The sequence below is a fragment of the Cnephaeus nilssonii genome (genome assembly GCF_951640355.1).
Source record: "Cnephaeus nilssonii genome assembly, chromosome: 17".
Taxonomy (NCBI): domain Eukaryota; kingdom Metazoa; phylum Chordata; class Mammalia; order Chiroptera; family Vespertilionidae; genus Cnephaeus; species Cnephaeus nilssonii.
The window spans coordinates 2866178-2883585 of record NC_137088.1 but is presented as its reverse complement, the minus strand read 5'-3'; the positions used below and the strand labels follow the sequence as shown (position 1 = coordinate 2883585).

Sequence of the window (17408 nt, the reverse complement as noted above, 5' to 3'; positions counted from 1 at the left end):
TTGTCCAAGTAAGCCTTGTTATTATTTTTTTTTTTTTTCAGCTCCACACATCTTTCCACCATCAGTTTTACCACATCTTAGCAGATCCCACTTCAGGGTGCAGTGAGTTAGTGTTTCCTCAGCGTCTCCCACCAACACTGGCACTGGTTTCAGGCAGACTCCTCACCGAGCCTGGGTCCCGCCATCCCTTCCCGGTTGGCAGCCCCGCCTTGGACGCGCAACAGCTGAGCGGGACTGGCGACATCTGCCGGCTCGTTCGGAGCCAAGGAACCCACTCGAAGCCATCTGGCCTGCCTTTAATTGACTATTGATTTTATTCCCAGTGTCTTCAACGCCTGGCGCCGCTCTCGCACGGAAAGGCTAATGGTGTTAAGTTTATTTTCTCCGGACACAGGTTTTTTTCTCTTCCAGTGGCTACAATTAAACATGATTTAATTAACTCGCCGCTCGTAAACATCTCTTCCCGCCCGGCTAACGAACGAGCCATTTGGAAGCTGCTGGCAGACTCTTCCGTCTTTTATTTTTGGGAAGCCAGTCTGCTGGGAGGAGCGTCAAAGCTTCGCACGGCCACATTTCACCTTCAGTGCTCTCGGGAGCGGGAGCACCGGGCCGCCGCGTGCGCTGAGGGTCTGCGGAATGCGCACGCTGCTGGGCCATTGTCTTCGGTGAGACATGTCAGGGCCACGTCCCCCTCCTTTCTAGTTTTGACGCGGTGGGTCAGCACGGTGGGTCAGCACAGCCTAGCAGCGTGTGGGGCCCACAAAACCCTGGGTGCTCTGCTGTGTGCAGCCGACGGCGGACTGGGGCGTTCGATGGGCCAACTCGTCTTCGGCCGGGCTCCCTGAAAGCGACTCTGAGATGGGAATCTGCAAGTGCTCTCGTAAGGAAGCGAGGGGTGCAGCGTGGGGCAAAGGACAAGGCTGACCTGTCACACTGCACACGGTCCCAGCCGATCCTACAGGAGGCGTGGCAGCCGGGATGGCTCCTCCAGACTCCTTCCCAGTTTAGGCGGGGGCCTGGCCTTCGTCGTCTCCTGCATGCGTTTGCCAGCGCTGCTGTAACCAAGTACCATCCACGCGTGGCTCAGAGCAGCAGGCATCTGTTGTCTCACCTTTCTGGAGACCAGGAGTCCAGCAGCAAAGTGCTGGCAGGGCCGTGCTCCCTCGGGAACCGGCAGGGGGCGGATCTTTGCTACCTTCTGGCTCCTGGCGGGGTTTGGCCATCTTTGGAGTCCTTGGCTTACAGATGCATCATCCAATCCCAGCGATGCCAGGTGTCCTTTCTGCAGTCTGGCAGCTTTTGCTTAGCTAGCTTTTAAAGATTCAGGATGGAGGTTTCTCGGATTTTCTTCTTCTTCTAGAAACAGTGAGACTCAGAAGCATCGGAAAAGCATGTTGAGAGCTGAGTCTCGGAGTGAGACAGGGCTGGGACCAAGGGTGGGCTCCCAGGCTGATCCGCTGGGAGACCAGGGTAAGCCAGGTAAGGTCTCTGCACTTCCGTTTCCTCACCTGTGAAGTGCGGGAATGTCATTACTCCCTGATCCCGCCAAGGACGTTAGAACTAGGGACTAGACGCTGGGGACTGATGTGGGTCTTCTTAGAATGGAAGAAAGGCCTTTTTCTTTTTCTTTCTCTTCTTTTTCTTTCTTCTTTCTTCCTTTTTTTTTTTCTTTGCTGTTGCCTTTCACAATATATGAGAAGCACCTGGTAATTAAACCCCAAGATTGCTAGCTCCTCGGGTTCAAACAGCCCCTCTGTTCAAACTGAAGGACAAGATGAGCTACTCTCAAGGCTACATTCTTACATACATACCCTCCTCCCTGCTGGTTTACCACCCAGGGATAATTAGTAGAAAGTTCCCTTCCCCCCTCCTCTTCAAACAAACCGCTTTGGAACTCTTCATCACGTTCACTCTAAGAATGTTTTGCAGGCTTGGGAAAAATACTGACAAGTCACCTCCCGAGGACATCTGCCCCTGACAAACTAACAAACTTTGTAAAGACAACCCCCCGGGTGTCTTCTCAATTTCACCAGCAATGGCAGCAACCTGGACCTCCACCTCCCCTCCTTGTCCAAGGCTTTAAAAGGAAGAGTAGCCCGGCCGGTGTGGCCCAGTGGTTGAGCATCGACCTATGAACCAGGAGGTCACGGTTCGATTCCCGGTCAAGGGCACATGCCCGGGTTGCAGGCTCAATCCCCAGTAGGGGGCGTGCAGGAAGCAGCCGATCGATGATTCTCTCATCATTGATGTTTCTCTCTCTCCCTCTCCCTTCCTCTCTCTGAACCAATAAAAATATATTGAAAGCATTTTTAAAGGAAGAGCAGCTGTTTTTGTTCTTTGCATTGATTAGCAATGCCCTGGCCCTTTCCCTCTGGGGAAAGTAAAAATAAACTTTCTCTCTGCATCTCTCTCTCCTTTTAGTGGTGCATTCTTCCGCAGCCCATGTCACTGGCCCAAAAACCCTAACAGGTCTCCTAGGGGCCAGGTTTCCCTCGCTTCACTGTCCATGCATCATACCCCATTATTCTCCATTCTCCAGTTTACCCCGTCTTCCCCACCGCCCTCACCCCATTAACTTTACACCAACACCCACCTGCAGCCTTAAATGGCCTCTCCCTCTCTTCTCTATCTCCCCATAGCTCCATGCTGGCCACCCCTATATTCACTCTGCATAATGCAAATGCGATCCTCCGTGAGCCCTGGGCCTCATGCCGACCAAGTGGGTCAGAGGCCAGGAGCAGGTGGGAGGGGCCTGCTCCCGCAGTGGCTGCTCTTCACCCATCTCCCAACTGTGACCCCGAGGCCCTCAGGGGAAACGGGGGACAGGAAAGTACCTGAGACCCCCTGAGCCTGAGCTGGGGGTCCGCGCTGGCCCTGGGGGCTTCCTGGGTTTTCTGACCTGCATGCGTCCTGCTCTCCCAGGGGCCCGAACTAGATAGACAGGAGGTTCAGCCATGACAAGGGGTTCTCTGTTCCCCCAGTTTTGCTAGCTCCGTGGTCGGCAAACTGTGGCTCGAGAGCCACATGCGGCTCTCTGGCCCCTTGAGTGTGGCTCTTCCACAAAATACCACGGCCTGGGCGAGTCTATTTTGAAGAAGTGGCGTTAGAAGACGTTTAAGTTTAAAAAATGTGGCTCTCCAAAGAAATTTCAATCGTTGTGCTGTTGATATTTGGCTCTGTTGACTAGTGAGTTTGCCGACCACTGTAGCTAGCTCATCACAGATGGCCATTGCTAACTTTTGGGTATATTTTCCTAATTGCCACCTCTTTTAATATAATGCCTTTACAACTACACACACACACACACACATACTGTATATACATAAATTGCTAACTTTCTCTTTCTCTTTCTAGTTGCTCAGTGGTTAGAGCGTTGGCCTGTAGACTGAAGGGTCAAGGGTATAATTCCGGTCAAGGGCACATACCTCAGTTGCAGGTTTGATCCCCAACTCCGGTTGGGGTGGGTGTGGGAGGCAACCAATCAATGTGTCTCTCTCACATCGATGTGTCTCTCTCTCTCTCTGTCTCTCCCCTTCCCTTCCACTCTCTCTAAAAAATCAATGGGAATAATAGCCTCAGTATTTATATTGAGCTTATCTTGATCTGATGAATTTGTTAATCTTACTAAATCCTGTACACCTGACTATATCAGTACACAGAGAGCATGCCATTGTCATGCTCGGGGCACGAAATTTGTGCACAGATAGGGTCCCTAGGCCTGGCTGGTGATCAGGGCCGATCTGTGGGGCGACTGGCGGGCGGGGTGATCGGGGCCCCCCGCTGGCACCCACCTTGGCTGGCGGCCTGGTGCTGCCCACTTGCCGGCCCTGGTCGGGGGCAGCTTCTGCATTGAGCGCCTGCCCCCTGGTGGTCAGTGTGCGTCATAGCGACCGGTCGTTCCGCCAGTCGTTCCGCCATTTGGTCAATTTGCATATTAGGGTTTTATTATATAGGATATCGTTGCTTAAATGAACTGAAATTCACTGAACGGATACCAGCCAGGCTTTCGTGAGTATCATTACATACTTTTGTGTCACTGGGTCAGTGTTTGGGGTGGCCTTTGCAGGCAGGCAGCACTCTGGCGGCAGTGCCAGGAGAGAGAGGACAGGTGTCCTAGGTTTTCCTCAAGGGGTCCTGGTGCTGAGTCATAGGTGCCCTTATGACATCACGGCTCTCCCCTTTGATCTCTCCTGCCACCAGAGCTGTGGCTGGAGAAGCACAGACCTGAGAGGGATGGGAACATCTAGCCCCTGACCATGGGTAATTTAGTGCAGACCTGAGGCGATCTGACCATCTACCCCAAGTCCCGAGCGTTTAAGGTTTTGTGGGATCCACCCAAGGTTTCTCCGAGGGCGGTGCACTGCCCATGGTCCCCCCGGGTGGGGTTTCTCCCCCAGGTCTGAGGGCCTAGGACAGGCCAGGAAGACTGGGACTGGAACCGTGTGTGTGTGTGCACAGCATGTAGAACTTTGTACTGATGTCTTATTAGGGTTTATGCTCTTTAAAAAAAAAATTATTTCAGAGAGGAAGGGAGAGGGAGAGAGAGATAGAAACAGTCTATCTAATAAAGAGAGAATATGCAAATTGACCGTCACACCATCACAAAGATGGCGGTGCCCACAGCGGAGGCCGAGTTCCCATAATGAGCCTTAAGGAGCAATCAGCAGGGACCTGAGGCTGTGTGGCGCTGGGCCGGGGCAGGGGACCTGAGCTTGTGCCCCCCGCACAGTGGGGCTTGACAGGGGCCCTCAAGGTGCGCCCCCCACCCCAGTGCTGGGCCGGGGACCTCAGGCTGCTCCCTCCACCCTGGGCCGGGGGACCTCAGGCCACACCCCCCACTCCGGCACTGGGGGACCTGAGGCTGCGCCCCCCGACCTGGCGCGGCTTGACGGGGGTGGGGCTGGCCGGGTATGGGTCTTGCCCAATGGGGGTGGGGCCGGCTGGGTCTGGGTCTTGCGCGATTTTGAGGCGCACATGAGTGGGCAAGGATTTGACTTTGGTTCCTGTGGCATGCTCCAGACTCTGACAGGAGGAAGATTTTCATATACATGTTACTAATTTCTTTTCATCTCTGACACTTCTATCATAGAGAAAGGGCAAATAGCAATATTAAAATATTTCCTCTAATTAATTCCCTTTTAATGTGCACGGATTTCGTGTACCGGGCCACTAGTCAATGATGAGAATGATTGGTCGGCTGCCTCCTGCACGTCGCACACTGGGGATTAAGCCCGCAACCCAGGCACGTGACCTTGACCAGAATCAAACCCGGGACCCTTCAGTCCACAGGCTGGTGCTCTATCCACTGAGCCACACCATCCAGGGCAGGGGTGTCTGTTGCTAGAGGATCTGGGCGCTTTCCTGGTGCACCTGAGGGCAGAAACGTGAGTTTCCTAAGTGTCCCGTTTTCTTTCCTTACAAGCTTCCTCAGAATCCACCAGAAGGGTTAAGATCATGCTGACACCCGAGGGAGAGACACTCGAGGGAGAGACACTCGAGGGAGACACACCCGAGGGAGAGACACCTGAGGGAGCGACACCTCGGGAAGCGACACCTCGGGAAGCGACACCTCGGGAAGCGGCCGTGTCCATCCAGGCCTGGTGGCGGGGCACCCTGGTGCGCCGGGCGCTGCTGCATGCCGCGCTCAGCGCCTGCATCATCCAGCGCTGGTGGAGGCAGGTGCTGGCCAGCGAGCTCGAGGCGCGGCGCTGGGCAGTGCTCCGTGCGTACTCGCTGAGGGAGAGGGCGGCGGTCCGGCTGCAGTCCTGGGTCCGCATGTGGCGCATCCGCCTCCGGTACTGCCGCCTGCTGCACGCCGCCCGCATCATCCAGCTGTACTGGCGCTGGCACAACTGCCACACCAGGGGCTTCATCCAGGGCAATTACGACATCAAAGAGAACCAGCTGAACCTTCGCCTCGAGATCTCTCTGGGCTCACAGGTCTGCAAATTACACCAGTCCACACCTCTCCCAATAAAGGAAACGTCAGACCTGTGATTCCTGGGTCCCCAGCTCCGTCAGGTCCACTTCAAGGAGGTCGTTGCGCCAATGGTGGCAAATACCGGGCATCTCCTAAAGCAGCTCCCAGGCAGCGGTGGGGGGACCTGGGAGACAGGGCCCTGTGTGGAGGAGGAGGATTGAGAGCCTGGGGCTGGAGGAGCAGGGCCAGGGATTGATTAGCAATGTCTGCCCTGGGCAGGAGCGTTGGGGCTGAGCCAATCGGCCAACCAGGGACACCCCCTCCCCATGGGGTCTGTATAGATGGTATGTTCAGTCATTTTACAGCCCATACTAGAAGCCCGTTGCACGAAGTTTCGTGCAGTAGACCTTCCTTCACCTGGCTGCCGGCACCAGTTTTCCGCCAGCAGCAGTTTTCCTCTGGCCACCCGCCGATCGGAGCGCCTCCCTCCATCGGAAGCCACCCCGAGAGGAACTCCGATTGGGAGGCGCTCCGATCGGCGGGTGGCCAGAGGAAAACTGCTGCTGGCGGAAAACTGGTGCCGGCAGCCATGCAATCGGCCACCCCGAGTTCCCCCACCTGCGCCTTCCGCCGGCTCCATCGGTCCTCCCGCAGTGCTGGCCGTTGGGGCCTACGGGAGGAATGGGGGGGCAGGGACTCACACTCATCCTGTCAGCCCAATTGGCCACCCCAAGTCCCACCCCCAGCCTGCCACCGGCCCAATCGTGGGCATAGCGGAGTGATGGTTATTTGCATACTTCCCTTTTATTAGGTAGGATCATCTTTTGCTCCCCTCCCCACAACCTTTAAAATATACTATTTTTAAATTGTGGTAGAATATACATAGCATAACATTTACCATTTTTAAAAATATGTTTTAAATTGATTTTTAGAGAGAGGAAGGGAGAAGGAGAGAGAGAAACATCAGTGATGAGAGAGAATCATGGATTGGCTGCCTCCTGCACACCCCCCACTGGGGACCGAGCCTGCAACCCGGGCATGTGCCCTTGGCCGGAATGGAACCGTGACCTCCTGGTTCATAGGTCGACGCTCAACCCCTGAGCCACCCAACATTCACCATTTTAACCATCTTAAGTAAACAATTGGCATTGGCTGTATTCACTTTGCTGTTGAAATTAGCAGCGCCATCCATCTCCAGGAGGTTATCCGTCGTGCGGAACTGAAACCCCATTAAACACTCTCCATCCTCCCCACTCCCCAGCTCCTGGCCCCCGCCATGCTGGCCTTTCTCCCTGTGAAAGCCATTGGTTACATGCCTCCCCGGGGAGGACCCTACAGCGTGTGTCCTTCTGGGACTGACTGCTTTCCCTCAGCACAGCGTCTGCAAGGCTCGTCCTGCTGCGGCCGCATCCCTGCCTTTCTCGGCTGGCCACGCTCCGCTCGTGCAGAGACCGCTTTCTGTCCATCCATTCCTCCGGACGGACACGGCGATGCTTCCGGCTTCCGGCCAGTGTGAGTCGTTAATGCTGCTGTGAGCACCAGTCTCAGAGACCTCTGAGACGCTGCGTTAGATCCTTTAGGGCCATGGTCGGCAAACCGTGGCTCACGAGCCACGTGCGGCTCTGGCCCCTTGAGTGTGGCTCTTCCACAAAATACCACGGCCTGGGCGAGTCTATTTTGAAGAAGTGGCGTCAGAAGAAGTTTAAGTTTAAAAAATGTGGCTCTCAAAAGAAATTTCAATCGTTGTCCTGTTGATATTTGGCTCTGATGACTAATGAGTTTGCCGACCACTGCTTTAGGGCATGTGCCCAGAAGTGGAATGGCTGGGCCAGATAATTCTATTTTAAAAAATATATATTTTTATTGATTTCAGAGAGGATGGGAGAAGGAGATAGAAACATCAATGAGAGAGAAGCATGGATCGCTGCCTCCTGCACGGCCCCTACTGGGGAACCAAGCTCACAACCTGGGCATGTGCCCTGACTGGAAATTGAACTGTGACCTCTTGGTTCATAGGTTGATGATGCTCAACCACTGAGCCACGCCGGCCGGGCCGTATAACCCTACTTTTAGTTTCTTGAGGAACTGCTCTGCCCAATTCCGTGGCACCTGTACCGTTCTCCATTCTGTTGGGGGGTATTTGAAAGGTAAACAGGAAGGAGAAAAGAAAGGAATCCGAGAAGGCAGCTCTAGAAAAAGCCATCTGGGCAAGAGTTGGGAATGGTGAGGTGCAGAGCCACGCCGCCTGATGGAACAGTTAGTAGCTATTGAAACTTAAATGAAATGAAATTAAAAATTCAGTTCTTCAGCTGCGCTAGGCACGCGTTGTTGCTGTTAATCCTCACCTGAGAATATTTTCCCATTGATTTTTCAAAAATATATTTTATTGATTTTTTTACAGAGAGGAAGGGGGAGGGATAGAGAGCTAGAAACATCGATGAGAGAGAAACATCCATCAGCTGCCTCCTGCACACCCCCCACTGGGGATGTGCCCGCAACCAATGCACATGCCCTTGACCGGAATCGAACCTGGGACCCCCCCCAATCCACAGACCGACGCTCTATCCACTGAGCCAAACCGGTTTCGGCCCCATTGATTTTTTTGAGAGAGAGTGGAAGGGAGGGGGAGAGACAGAGAGAGAGAGAAAAACGTCCATGTGAGAGAGACACATTGATTGGCTGCCTCCTGTACCTGCCCTGACCGGGGCTGGGATGGAGCCTGCAACCGAGATACGTGCCCTTGACCGGGAATTGAACCCGGGACCCTTCAGTCTGCAGGCCGACGCTCCATCCACTGAGCCAAGCGCTGGGCACATTTACATCCTCCACAGCCCCGCGTGCCCAGTCGCTGCCCGAAGGGCCGCACAGATGCCGAACATCACAGCGCTCCACGGAGCAGCGCTGCTGACGGTGACCAGGGGAGGTGGCCGGGAGCACGCCGAAGGGTCATCAGACATAAGAATGGGGAGATGGGGCGGGACATCTTGGCCGATGGTAAGATCACCAAGAACGGAGACCAGGGCAGGGGTTCGGGGACTACGGAGGAATCTGCTTGCTGCTCGGCCCGCGGGGAGAGGAGTCCGGGTGCGGGACGGTGGGTGCGGATGCAGGGCCTCGAACTCGTTTCCGACTAGTGCCCGGGTTCCCACCTGCCCGTCAGCACGCCCAGTGGCCCCGCCCCCACAGAGGCCAGCCTCCTGCCCTTCCCTGCGGCTGTCACCTGCTCCCCGCAGTCAGCCGGGTGTTGGCATTTCCCTGGGTTCTGGCCAAAGAGACCTCGTCGGCGTGTCCCGGCGCCAGGCCGACCGAGGAGCCCGGGGCCCGTTCTGCTGGGCAGAGGACCCCACAGGCTGCAGGAGGGGCGTCCCTCACACCCCGGGGGGCGGGCAGGGGCTGGGACGGGCTCTGTCATGTGTCGGCATAGACCAGGACCACAGTTTCCGTTTGATAACCGAGTCGGCAGCATACATTCATTGTAGGTTCAGCACAGGGGCCACGAGGCAGCCGGAGCCCCACGGGACCTGTTTTCCCGGGGAGCAGAGGCGGCAGCAGGCCCGCGTCCTAACCTTTCCACTCCCGGGGGCACCACGCGACAGCACATCCGCTCAGACCTTTACTGGGGACAGAGGGTCCGCGTCCCTGCCCCCGGCCTCAGGGGTTGGTGATCTCGATGTGGAACTGCAGGTGGGTGGCCGTGACCACGCAGTGTCCCCGGAGGAGCGCGCAGGTCTGGCAGCTGTGGCTCAGCCAGTGGCAGCGGATGACGTAGATGGCGTTGAGCACCTGGGTGTAGCGCCAGTGGACGCGCCACATGCGGACCAAAGACTGGAGCTTGACCACCGCCCGCTCCCTGATGGCGAAGCTGACCAGCGCCTCCCGCCGCTTCCTCTGCAGCAGCTGCTCCAGCGTCTGCCGCCACCAGCGCTGGATGACCCAGGCCCGCAGCGCCGCGTGCAGCAGCGCCCGGCGCACCAGCTGGCCCCGCCACCAGGCCTGGATCTTCCTGGCCGCTCTCGTTCTTCCTCGCTAGGCAGAGATCAAAGACCCCTCTCAGGAAGCCCCCCGCCCCCACCTCCCAGGGTTTGCTGCAAGGGTCCCTGGTCTCTCTCTCTCTCTCCCTCTCTCCCTCTCTCTCTTAAATATATTTTTATTGATTTCAGAGAGGAAGGCAGAGGGAGAAGGAGCAATGATGAGAGAGAATTATTGACTGGCTGCCTTCTACACGTCCCACACTGGGGATCGAGCCCACAACCGGCCATGTGCCCTGACCGGGAATTGAACCATGATCTCCTGGTATTGAACCATGATCTCCTGGTATTGAACCATGATCTCCTGGTATTGAACCATGATCTCCTGGTATTGAACCATGATCTCCTGGTTCATAGGCCGATGCTCAACCCCTGGGCCACACCGGCCGGGCTCTCCATTCACTCTTCACGTCACAGTCAGACCCAGACCCACAGCCCAAGCTGAGCAGGGAGTGGCGGGAAGGAGCCGGCGCCCAAGGGCAGAGGCAAATGCTCTGGGTTTCTCTGAACCCCCTGGGGTGTACCCACCGGCGGTGGGGGCGGCGGCTCTTCTTCTGGTAACATCACCAACTGAATGTCTTCCTCGTACACGACCTCAATTAAAACGAGATTGCCGTCTTTCTGGCCTCAAAATTAAACGGGAGAAACGAATGGATGAGTTAGACGCTGCTTCTCTCCAGGGCCTCCCGCTGCCTCAACAGCCCCTCTTTTCCCAAGACCTCTCAAGCCCAGGGTGGTTCCCGCCCACCCCAGGCCTGCCGAGGAGACCTGGCTGTGTCTCTTACACAAAATCGAACCCCCATAGCGGTCTTTAGATGGTTCACTAGCCTTGGTTTCTCTGCTCCCGGAGCCTGGGGGGGGGGGGTCATATGAGGGAGAGAGCGATGAGCTCACAATCGCATTATGACACGAGGGTCAGGACACCTGCCCTACAGCTGCGTCTTCCTCAGAAGCAAGCCCTGTCTACTTCCCCCGCGACAGCTGTCCCAGGGCCGCGGACAGGTGATGCACTTGAGTGCCCCCCACACCGGGGCTCCCCTCCAGGCCCCTGCATGTCCTCCCCGTGACCGACGGTTAGCGGGGGACATCGGCGGTGTCCGCTTCCCACTGGGCACTGGGGGACGGTCCTTACGATGCCTTGAGAGGATGAGTGGTTTTTTCATTTGCGTGGAACCACGCCTCTGGGTCCCCCATGTTCCATTCCAGCCGCAGAAGCAGCTGGGGTTTCAGTAGAGCCGGAAGCAAAGCCAGTGGCCATTTCCGTTCCACGCTGCAGCCAGGCCCAGGTCAGCATCAGGCCGGTGACCCCTTCGTCCAGTGTGGGGGGGTCCACGTGGGCAAGTGCCAGGAAGCAGGAGCGAGGGAGCCCGGCGAGCCAGGCGTCCAGCGCCACACCCAGGGGGCCAAGACCACACGCCACATGCGTTTCCTTGTCAAGTACCCGCCGGGCGCTTGCAGCGGCCACGCCCATTCTGGCCAATGACCTGTTCCCAGGTGTGACTGACAGCCAAGTACCTTCCCCACATCACCCCAACTTTACGGGGCACGGGGCTGGTCTCCCCCCCCTCCCCCCGTGATCTGGGATCTGCGGGGATAGACCGGCGGCTCCCCGGGGAGTGAGAGCGTCAGGCTCCGGGTGCCGCTGCCCACGTGACCTGCCCGTGGCAGTTGGTCTTCCCGGCTCCTTTCCTGTTCTCATCACTAATGACAACGGTATCAGCCACGGGGGAGCGGGAGGGCCCACGGACACTTCTAGTGTCTTCTCAGACTTAGCACTTCCTGTCGGCCCCTGATTCGGGTTTCAGCACCCCAGTACCCCGTAGGAAACAGAGACCAGACGAATCTAGAAAACAGTAAACCAACAAAGGCTATTAAAGATCCACCCTGAATAAGGCACCACACCCAGGTAGATTCCTATCCAAAGGGTTAAAAATTTACCCATTTAGATATTTCCAATGTGACAAACTATTCAAAGCTATTAGTAATGACTAGAGGCCCAGTGCACGGATTCATGCACTGGTGGGGTCCCTTGACCTGGGTGTGGCCACTGGAGGTTGGCCGGCCGGGGAGGGACCGCGGGAGGGCTCCAGGGCGTGTCCGGCCCATTTCACCCAGTCCCAATGAGCTGGACCCCAGCAGCAAGCTAACCTACCAGTCAGAGTGTCTGCCTCCCTGGTGGTCAGTGGGTGTCATAGCGACCGGTTGACCGGTTGACCAGTTGAACGGTCGAACGGTCAGACACTTAGCATACTAGGCTTTTATATAGAGAGATAGACATTTCCGCCTGTCCGGTGTGGCTCAGGGGTTGAACATCAACCTATGAACTAGGAGGTCACAGTTGGTTCCCGGTCAGGGCACAGGTCTGGGGTATGGGCTTGATTCCCCAGTAGGGGGCATGCAGGAGGCAGTGGATCAATGATTCTCTCTCTCAGTGATGTTTCTCTCTCTTTCTGAAATCAATAAAAAAATATTTTTAAAAGATAGACTTCCGTCAATGCTTCCCCATGTCAGTGCTAGTCTCGCCAGGATCTCGACTAAGTGCATTGATCTTGTGGAGAAAGGCGGCCATCGTGATGCTGAGTCCCTTCTAAGAATGTGGACTATCCACAGGAAACTTTTCGTCGACAAATGAAACTGTGGGCGAAAGGGGCCACATGCTGACCTGACCAGCTCAGGGAAGGCCTGCGTCTTGGGAACTCTAAGAACTATGGTTAACCACAAAGGATGGTCTGAAATTAACACTTTAACCCAAAGCAGTGATGGTGGCAGTCATGTCCTAGGCCGGGATCTCCCCTGACAAGGTCAATCTTGACCTTAACTGAGCCCATCTGTCTTTTTGCATCTATGATAACACTAGAGGCCCGGTGCATGAAATTCATGCACTGGGGGGGGGGAGGGGTCTTTCAGCCAGGCTTGCACCCTCTTGCAGTCCGGGACACCTCGCTCTTTACCTCCTGCCTGCTGGCTCCTTACCACTCAGCTCGCTGCTCCTTAGCATTGCCGCGGAGGTGGGAGAGGCTCCCGCCATGGCCACTGCGCTCACCAGCCGTGAGCCCGGCTTCTGGCTGAGCAGCGCTCCCCCTGTGGGAGCGCACTGACCACCAGGGGGCAGCTCCTGCATTGAACGTCTGCCCCCCTGGTGGTCAGTGCGCATCATAGCAACGGGTCGTTCCACCCTTCGGGCGATTTGCGTATTAGGCTTTTATTATATAGGATATCCTTGAACTGTCAGGGTAACTTGTAACTTCCCCTTTTTTCTGGACCCCTCAGGGCACATCCAAATGCCCTGGGCGCCAGGAGACCACAAATTCCTTCATTGTTGTTGTTATCATGTTGTTGACTGTTAACTAGCCTGCACCCACCTAAGTAAAAAAGTATGTGTCTCTCATTTTACTTTTTATCCAACCCCAGAGGTCCCCCCGCCCCCACTCACTTTGCTTTCTCCCGCCTCCCTAACCTATCACCAATGGATTTCATGTAACCCACCTACGGCTCCTCCTTTGATTCTAATGTATAAAAATGGGTGAAAAACCACCATTCTCTGGAGCACTAGCCCAACCCGTCGAGGTTCTGCTTCCTGGCAATTGTCGACAGTCTGGCTCAAATAAACTCACAAAAAATTCTTTACAGGTTTGAATGTTTTTCCGTTAACAACACTTACCCTTTAAACTTGTGCAATCCAGTAATTTTTAGTATATTTACAAAGTTGGGCAACTATGACCGCTATTTGTTGTTGTTAGTATTACCGATGCCCCCCATTTCCCCACTTTTTGTTCCCCTCCACTCAACCCCTGCTCCACGCCAGGCCTTCCCCAAACTGTTTTCCGTGTCCATGGGTTATGCATGTATGCATATATGATCTTTGGTTAATCTCTCCCCATCCCCTACACCCCCTTCCCCCTGCCCCCTGAGATCCGTCCGTCTGTTCCATGCATCCAGGCCTCTGGACCTGTCTTGCTCATCGGTTTATTGTGTTCAGTGCATTCCACATGTCAGTGCGGTCCTGTGATGTTTCTCTAGCACAATAGTTTCCATGTCCATCCACGCTGTCGCCAAGGGTAAGAGAGAGACGCGGGCACACGGAGGTGGAGCAGACCTGGTCAGTTCTTTATTGGGAAGGGGATGCACTCTGTAATCCGACAAATCTGTGACCCCAGGAAGATCTCAAGTTCGAGTCCCAGCTGGTTCGCGGTGAGTTCGTACCTGCCTTGGAAGAAGCCGTTGGTGTGGCAGTTATGGTAGCGCCAGTACATCTGGATGATGCGGGTGGCCTGCAGCAGGCGGCAGTAACGGAGGCGGACGCGCCACATGCGGAACCAGGACTGCAGCCGGACCGCCGCCCACTTCTGCCGCGTGTAGGCCTCCAGCGCCACCCACCGCCGCTCCTCCAGCAGCTGCGCCTGCACCTGCTTCCACCAGCGCTGGATGATGGAGGCGCAGAGCGCGGCGGACAGCAGCGTCCGGCGCACCAGGGTGCCCCGCCACCAGGCCTGGATCTGCTTGGCTCTCTCCTCTTCATCAGAGAGCTTCTTTACCTTGGGGGCGGGGCAGCAAGGAAGAGGAAGGGACACTCGGGACCGTTCCCCACCCGCCTCAGCCCCCGGATGCGCCAGGAGGGGGTCCTGTCCTCTCCCAGCCACCGCCCCTGCCCCAGAAGTCCGGGCCCCGGGCCTGGCACAGGAAGAAGACCACACAGGTAGGCGCCCTGTCTGCCGCTCTCGGGGAGTGGACACGGGCCGGTCACGCTGCCTCTGAGACTCGGTCCCCACTTGTCCCGGGGGGCGCCCCTGCCTGAGTCCTCCCCGGGTCCACGGACAGAGAGCACCCTGGTCTCTGGGCTCCACCTCCTACCTGAGGGCAGGGCTTCCCTCCGGCCACCCACAGGCTGGAGGCTGGCGCCCTTGGCTGGCCTCTCATGCCGCTTCCAGCCCCCCCCCCCCCCCCCCCCGCCACCGTCAAGTGCTAGGCGTTTCCCTGCTCCACAGTGTGGCCTCTTTCTGGTTTCTTGCTCACGCGCATTCTCGGGTGCTCACACCTTAAGCGCACACACGGGGGCACGCGCCTGCCCACACGCCCACACGATGTGGGACTTGGGTTCCCCTTTCCTTGGCAATGCCTTCCCCCAGCACAGCCCTCACCACCCCACTCTCTGCCAGGGTCTCTCCTCCCTACACGCGACTCTCCAGGTCCCTCAGCGCCCCCCTCTCTCAGCCCCGAGGCGCTAGGAGAAGGGGAGCCAGGGGGGCGTCCATCCCTGTCCCGCCAGCTCTGGGGAGGACGACCCGCAGCCGGGGCCGGGCCTCCTCGGTGGGTGAGGGCTGTCCCCAAGGATCACTCACAGCACCGTCTTCCCCTCACAGGGCAGCCTGGTTGGGGGACCAGTGCCTGAGCGCCCCATGCCGTGGCCTCAGAGAGGACGGCCCATCGCGGCCGGGCGACTGGGCGAGAGGGGGTGCGGGCTGGGGTCACAGTCACCCTCACGCTGAGGTCCCCACAGACCTACCTTCGGTGTGCTGGGTGGGGTCAGAGGGTCTTCTTCCTTCGTCTCTCTGGTTTCCTCACTTTGCCCTTGCTTGTATTTCTCAAGGTACTTCTTCACCTCTGCGTCCATGTTGTCTCCCCGGAACTAGAGTCAGAGGAGACAGGCGTGGCCGGTGGGTCTCTGCTCAGCCGTGTGCCTGCAGCACCCACCCCCTCCGGCCTGGCCCAGAGACCCTCGATGCCCGGTGGCCTCCTGAGGCCCCGGAATCCACCTTCCCCGGCCGGCACCGAGGGGACTGGCTGTTCTTTTTTTTTTTCCATATATTTTATTGATTTTTTACAGAGAGGAAGGGAGAGGGAGAGAGAGTTAGAAACACCGATGAGAGAGAAACATTGATCAGCTGCCTCCTGCACTCCCCCTACTGGGGATGTGCCCGCAACCAAGGTCCATGCCCTTGACCGGAATCGAGCCTGGGACCCTTGAGTCCGCAGGCCCAGGCTCTATCCACTGAGCCACACCGGTGAGGGCCGTCATCTCTTGATTGATGGAGCTGCAAGGTCACATTGCAAAGGGGCATGGCGACAGGAGGGAAGTCACTTCGGCCATGTTTGTAAACACTCTCTCACCAATGCCCTTCGGCCTTCAGTTTCTGTGGAGTTGAGGGCGGTGAGGAGGGAAGCCCCGGAGAGGGTTAAGGAGCGAACGGGAGGCGTGGGAGGCACGGGGACGCAGAGAACTGGAACAGGCGCACTTTTTGAGGACGGGGACGGGTTGTGTGTTCATTGAAGGAGACAAATGAGCGGCAGGGTGACGGCATTGCAGAGTCGGGGCGATCGCAGGCAAGAGGGAAAGAGCCCCGTGGGGGGGTGGTCTCGGCCGGGCAGAGACAACTCATTTCCACTGGAGGACGGCAGTGTGGTGCGGACGCCGCCGAGATGGGGGTGAGCTGGTGGGAAGTGGGGGGACCCAGTCTGCTGCCCCCTCCTCGGTTAAGTGTGTGGTGACGTCGTCTGTGCTCAAGAGGAAAAGGGGGACAATTGCCCCTTTGGAGAAAGAAGGGGAGACCTTCAGCTCAAAAAGCAAACTTGTCTTGGGAAGTTTGTCCAGCTGTGGCCCTGACATACGCAATCTGCAGATACGGTATTCTTCAGGGAAGTTCAGCTCTTTCTTTTTCTTATTTTTCATTCTCACACAAGGATATTTTTTACTGATTTTTAGAGAGAGAGGAAGGGGGAGAGAGAGAGAAACATGGATGTGAGAGAAACATCGATTGGTTACCTCCTGTACGCACCCAGACTGGGGATCGAACCTGCAACTTGGGTATGTGCCTTGACGGGGAATCAAACCCGCAAACTTTAATTTTTTAGCTTTTTTTTTTAAAAAAATATTTTATTGATTTCAGAGAGGAAGGGCGAGGGAGAGATAGAAACATCAATGATGAGAGGAAATCATTGATCGGCTGCCTCCTGCACGCCCCACTACTGGGGATCGAGCCCGCAACCCAAGCATGTGCCCTTGACCGGAATCGAACCTGGGACCCTTCAGTCCGCAGGGCGACGCTCTATCCACTGAGCCAAACCGGCCAGGGCCAAACCCGAAAACTTGATTGGTTAGCACCTGGTCATTATTCAATGCAGCTGGTTCTGACATCGCAGTGGCTGGTTTTGCTGCTTTTCTGGGCCTGGAGCTGGAATCCAACTGAAGCCTAGTTATCTCTAGGGAGGAAAGGTCAGAGGGTCCAAACCACGTGACCCGTGACCTGCGAGGGGGCAGAGGTCACCCGGGGGGTGAGGTCCCACCTACGATTGATTGACCATTGCCTGTGCATTGTTTCTGTGCCTGCAGGTTAACACACCTCTGAAATGCCCCTTTCAGACCCCTCTCTCTGTGTGTCTCTCTCTCCCTCCTTTCCTCTCTCTCTAAAATCAATCAATTAAAAAAACACACACAGAAACCAACAAACAAACAAAAAAACGCC

The 17408-nt window shown here is 56.5% G+C and overlaps 3 protein-coding genes across 3 annotated transcripts; 1 reads left to right on the top strand and 2 right to left on the bottom strand.

Moving 5' to 3' along the window:
• Nucleotides 1-5454: 5454 nt before the first annotated feature.
• On the top strand, nt 5455-5997 carry LOC307113413 (IQ domain-containing protein F5-like; the record flags this gene model as incomplete). The annotated part of the gene is made up of 1 exon (XM_079795047.1): nt 5455-5997. The coding sequence occupies one exon, from the start codon at nt 5455-5457 to the stop codon at nt 5995-5997; it is 543 nt and encodes a 180-aa protein (XP_079651173.1).
• Nucleotides 5998-9571: 3574 nt separating this feature from the next.
• On the bottom strand, nt 9572-10751 carry LOC307113412 (IQ domain-containing protein F2-like; the record flags this gene model as incomplete). The annotated part of the gene is made up of 3 exons (XM_079795046.1): nt 9572-9946; nt 10477-10569; nt 10734-10751. 3 exons carry the CDS (start codon nt 10749-10751, stop codon nt 9572-9574), a joined length of 486 nt encoding a protein of 161 aa, XP_079651172.1.
• Nucleotides 10752-14048: 3297 nt separating this feature from the next.
• LOC307113411 (IQ domain-containing protein F5-like) lies at nt 14049-15559 on the bottom strand (the record flags this gene model as incomplete). Its single annotated transcript, XM_079795045.1, has 2 exons — nt 14049-14483; nt 15452-15559. The coding sequence occupies 2 exons, from the start codon at nt 15557-15559 to the stop codon at nt 14049-14051; spliced, it is 543 nt and encodes a 180-aa protein (XP_079651171.1).
• Nucleotides 15560-17408: the final 1849 nt, after the last annotated feature.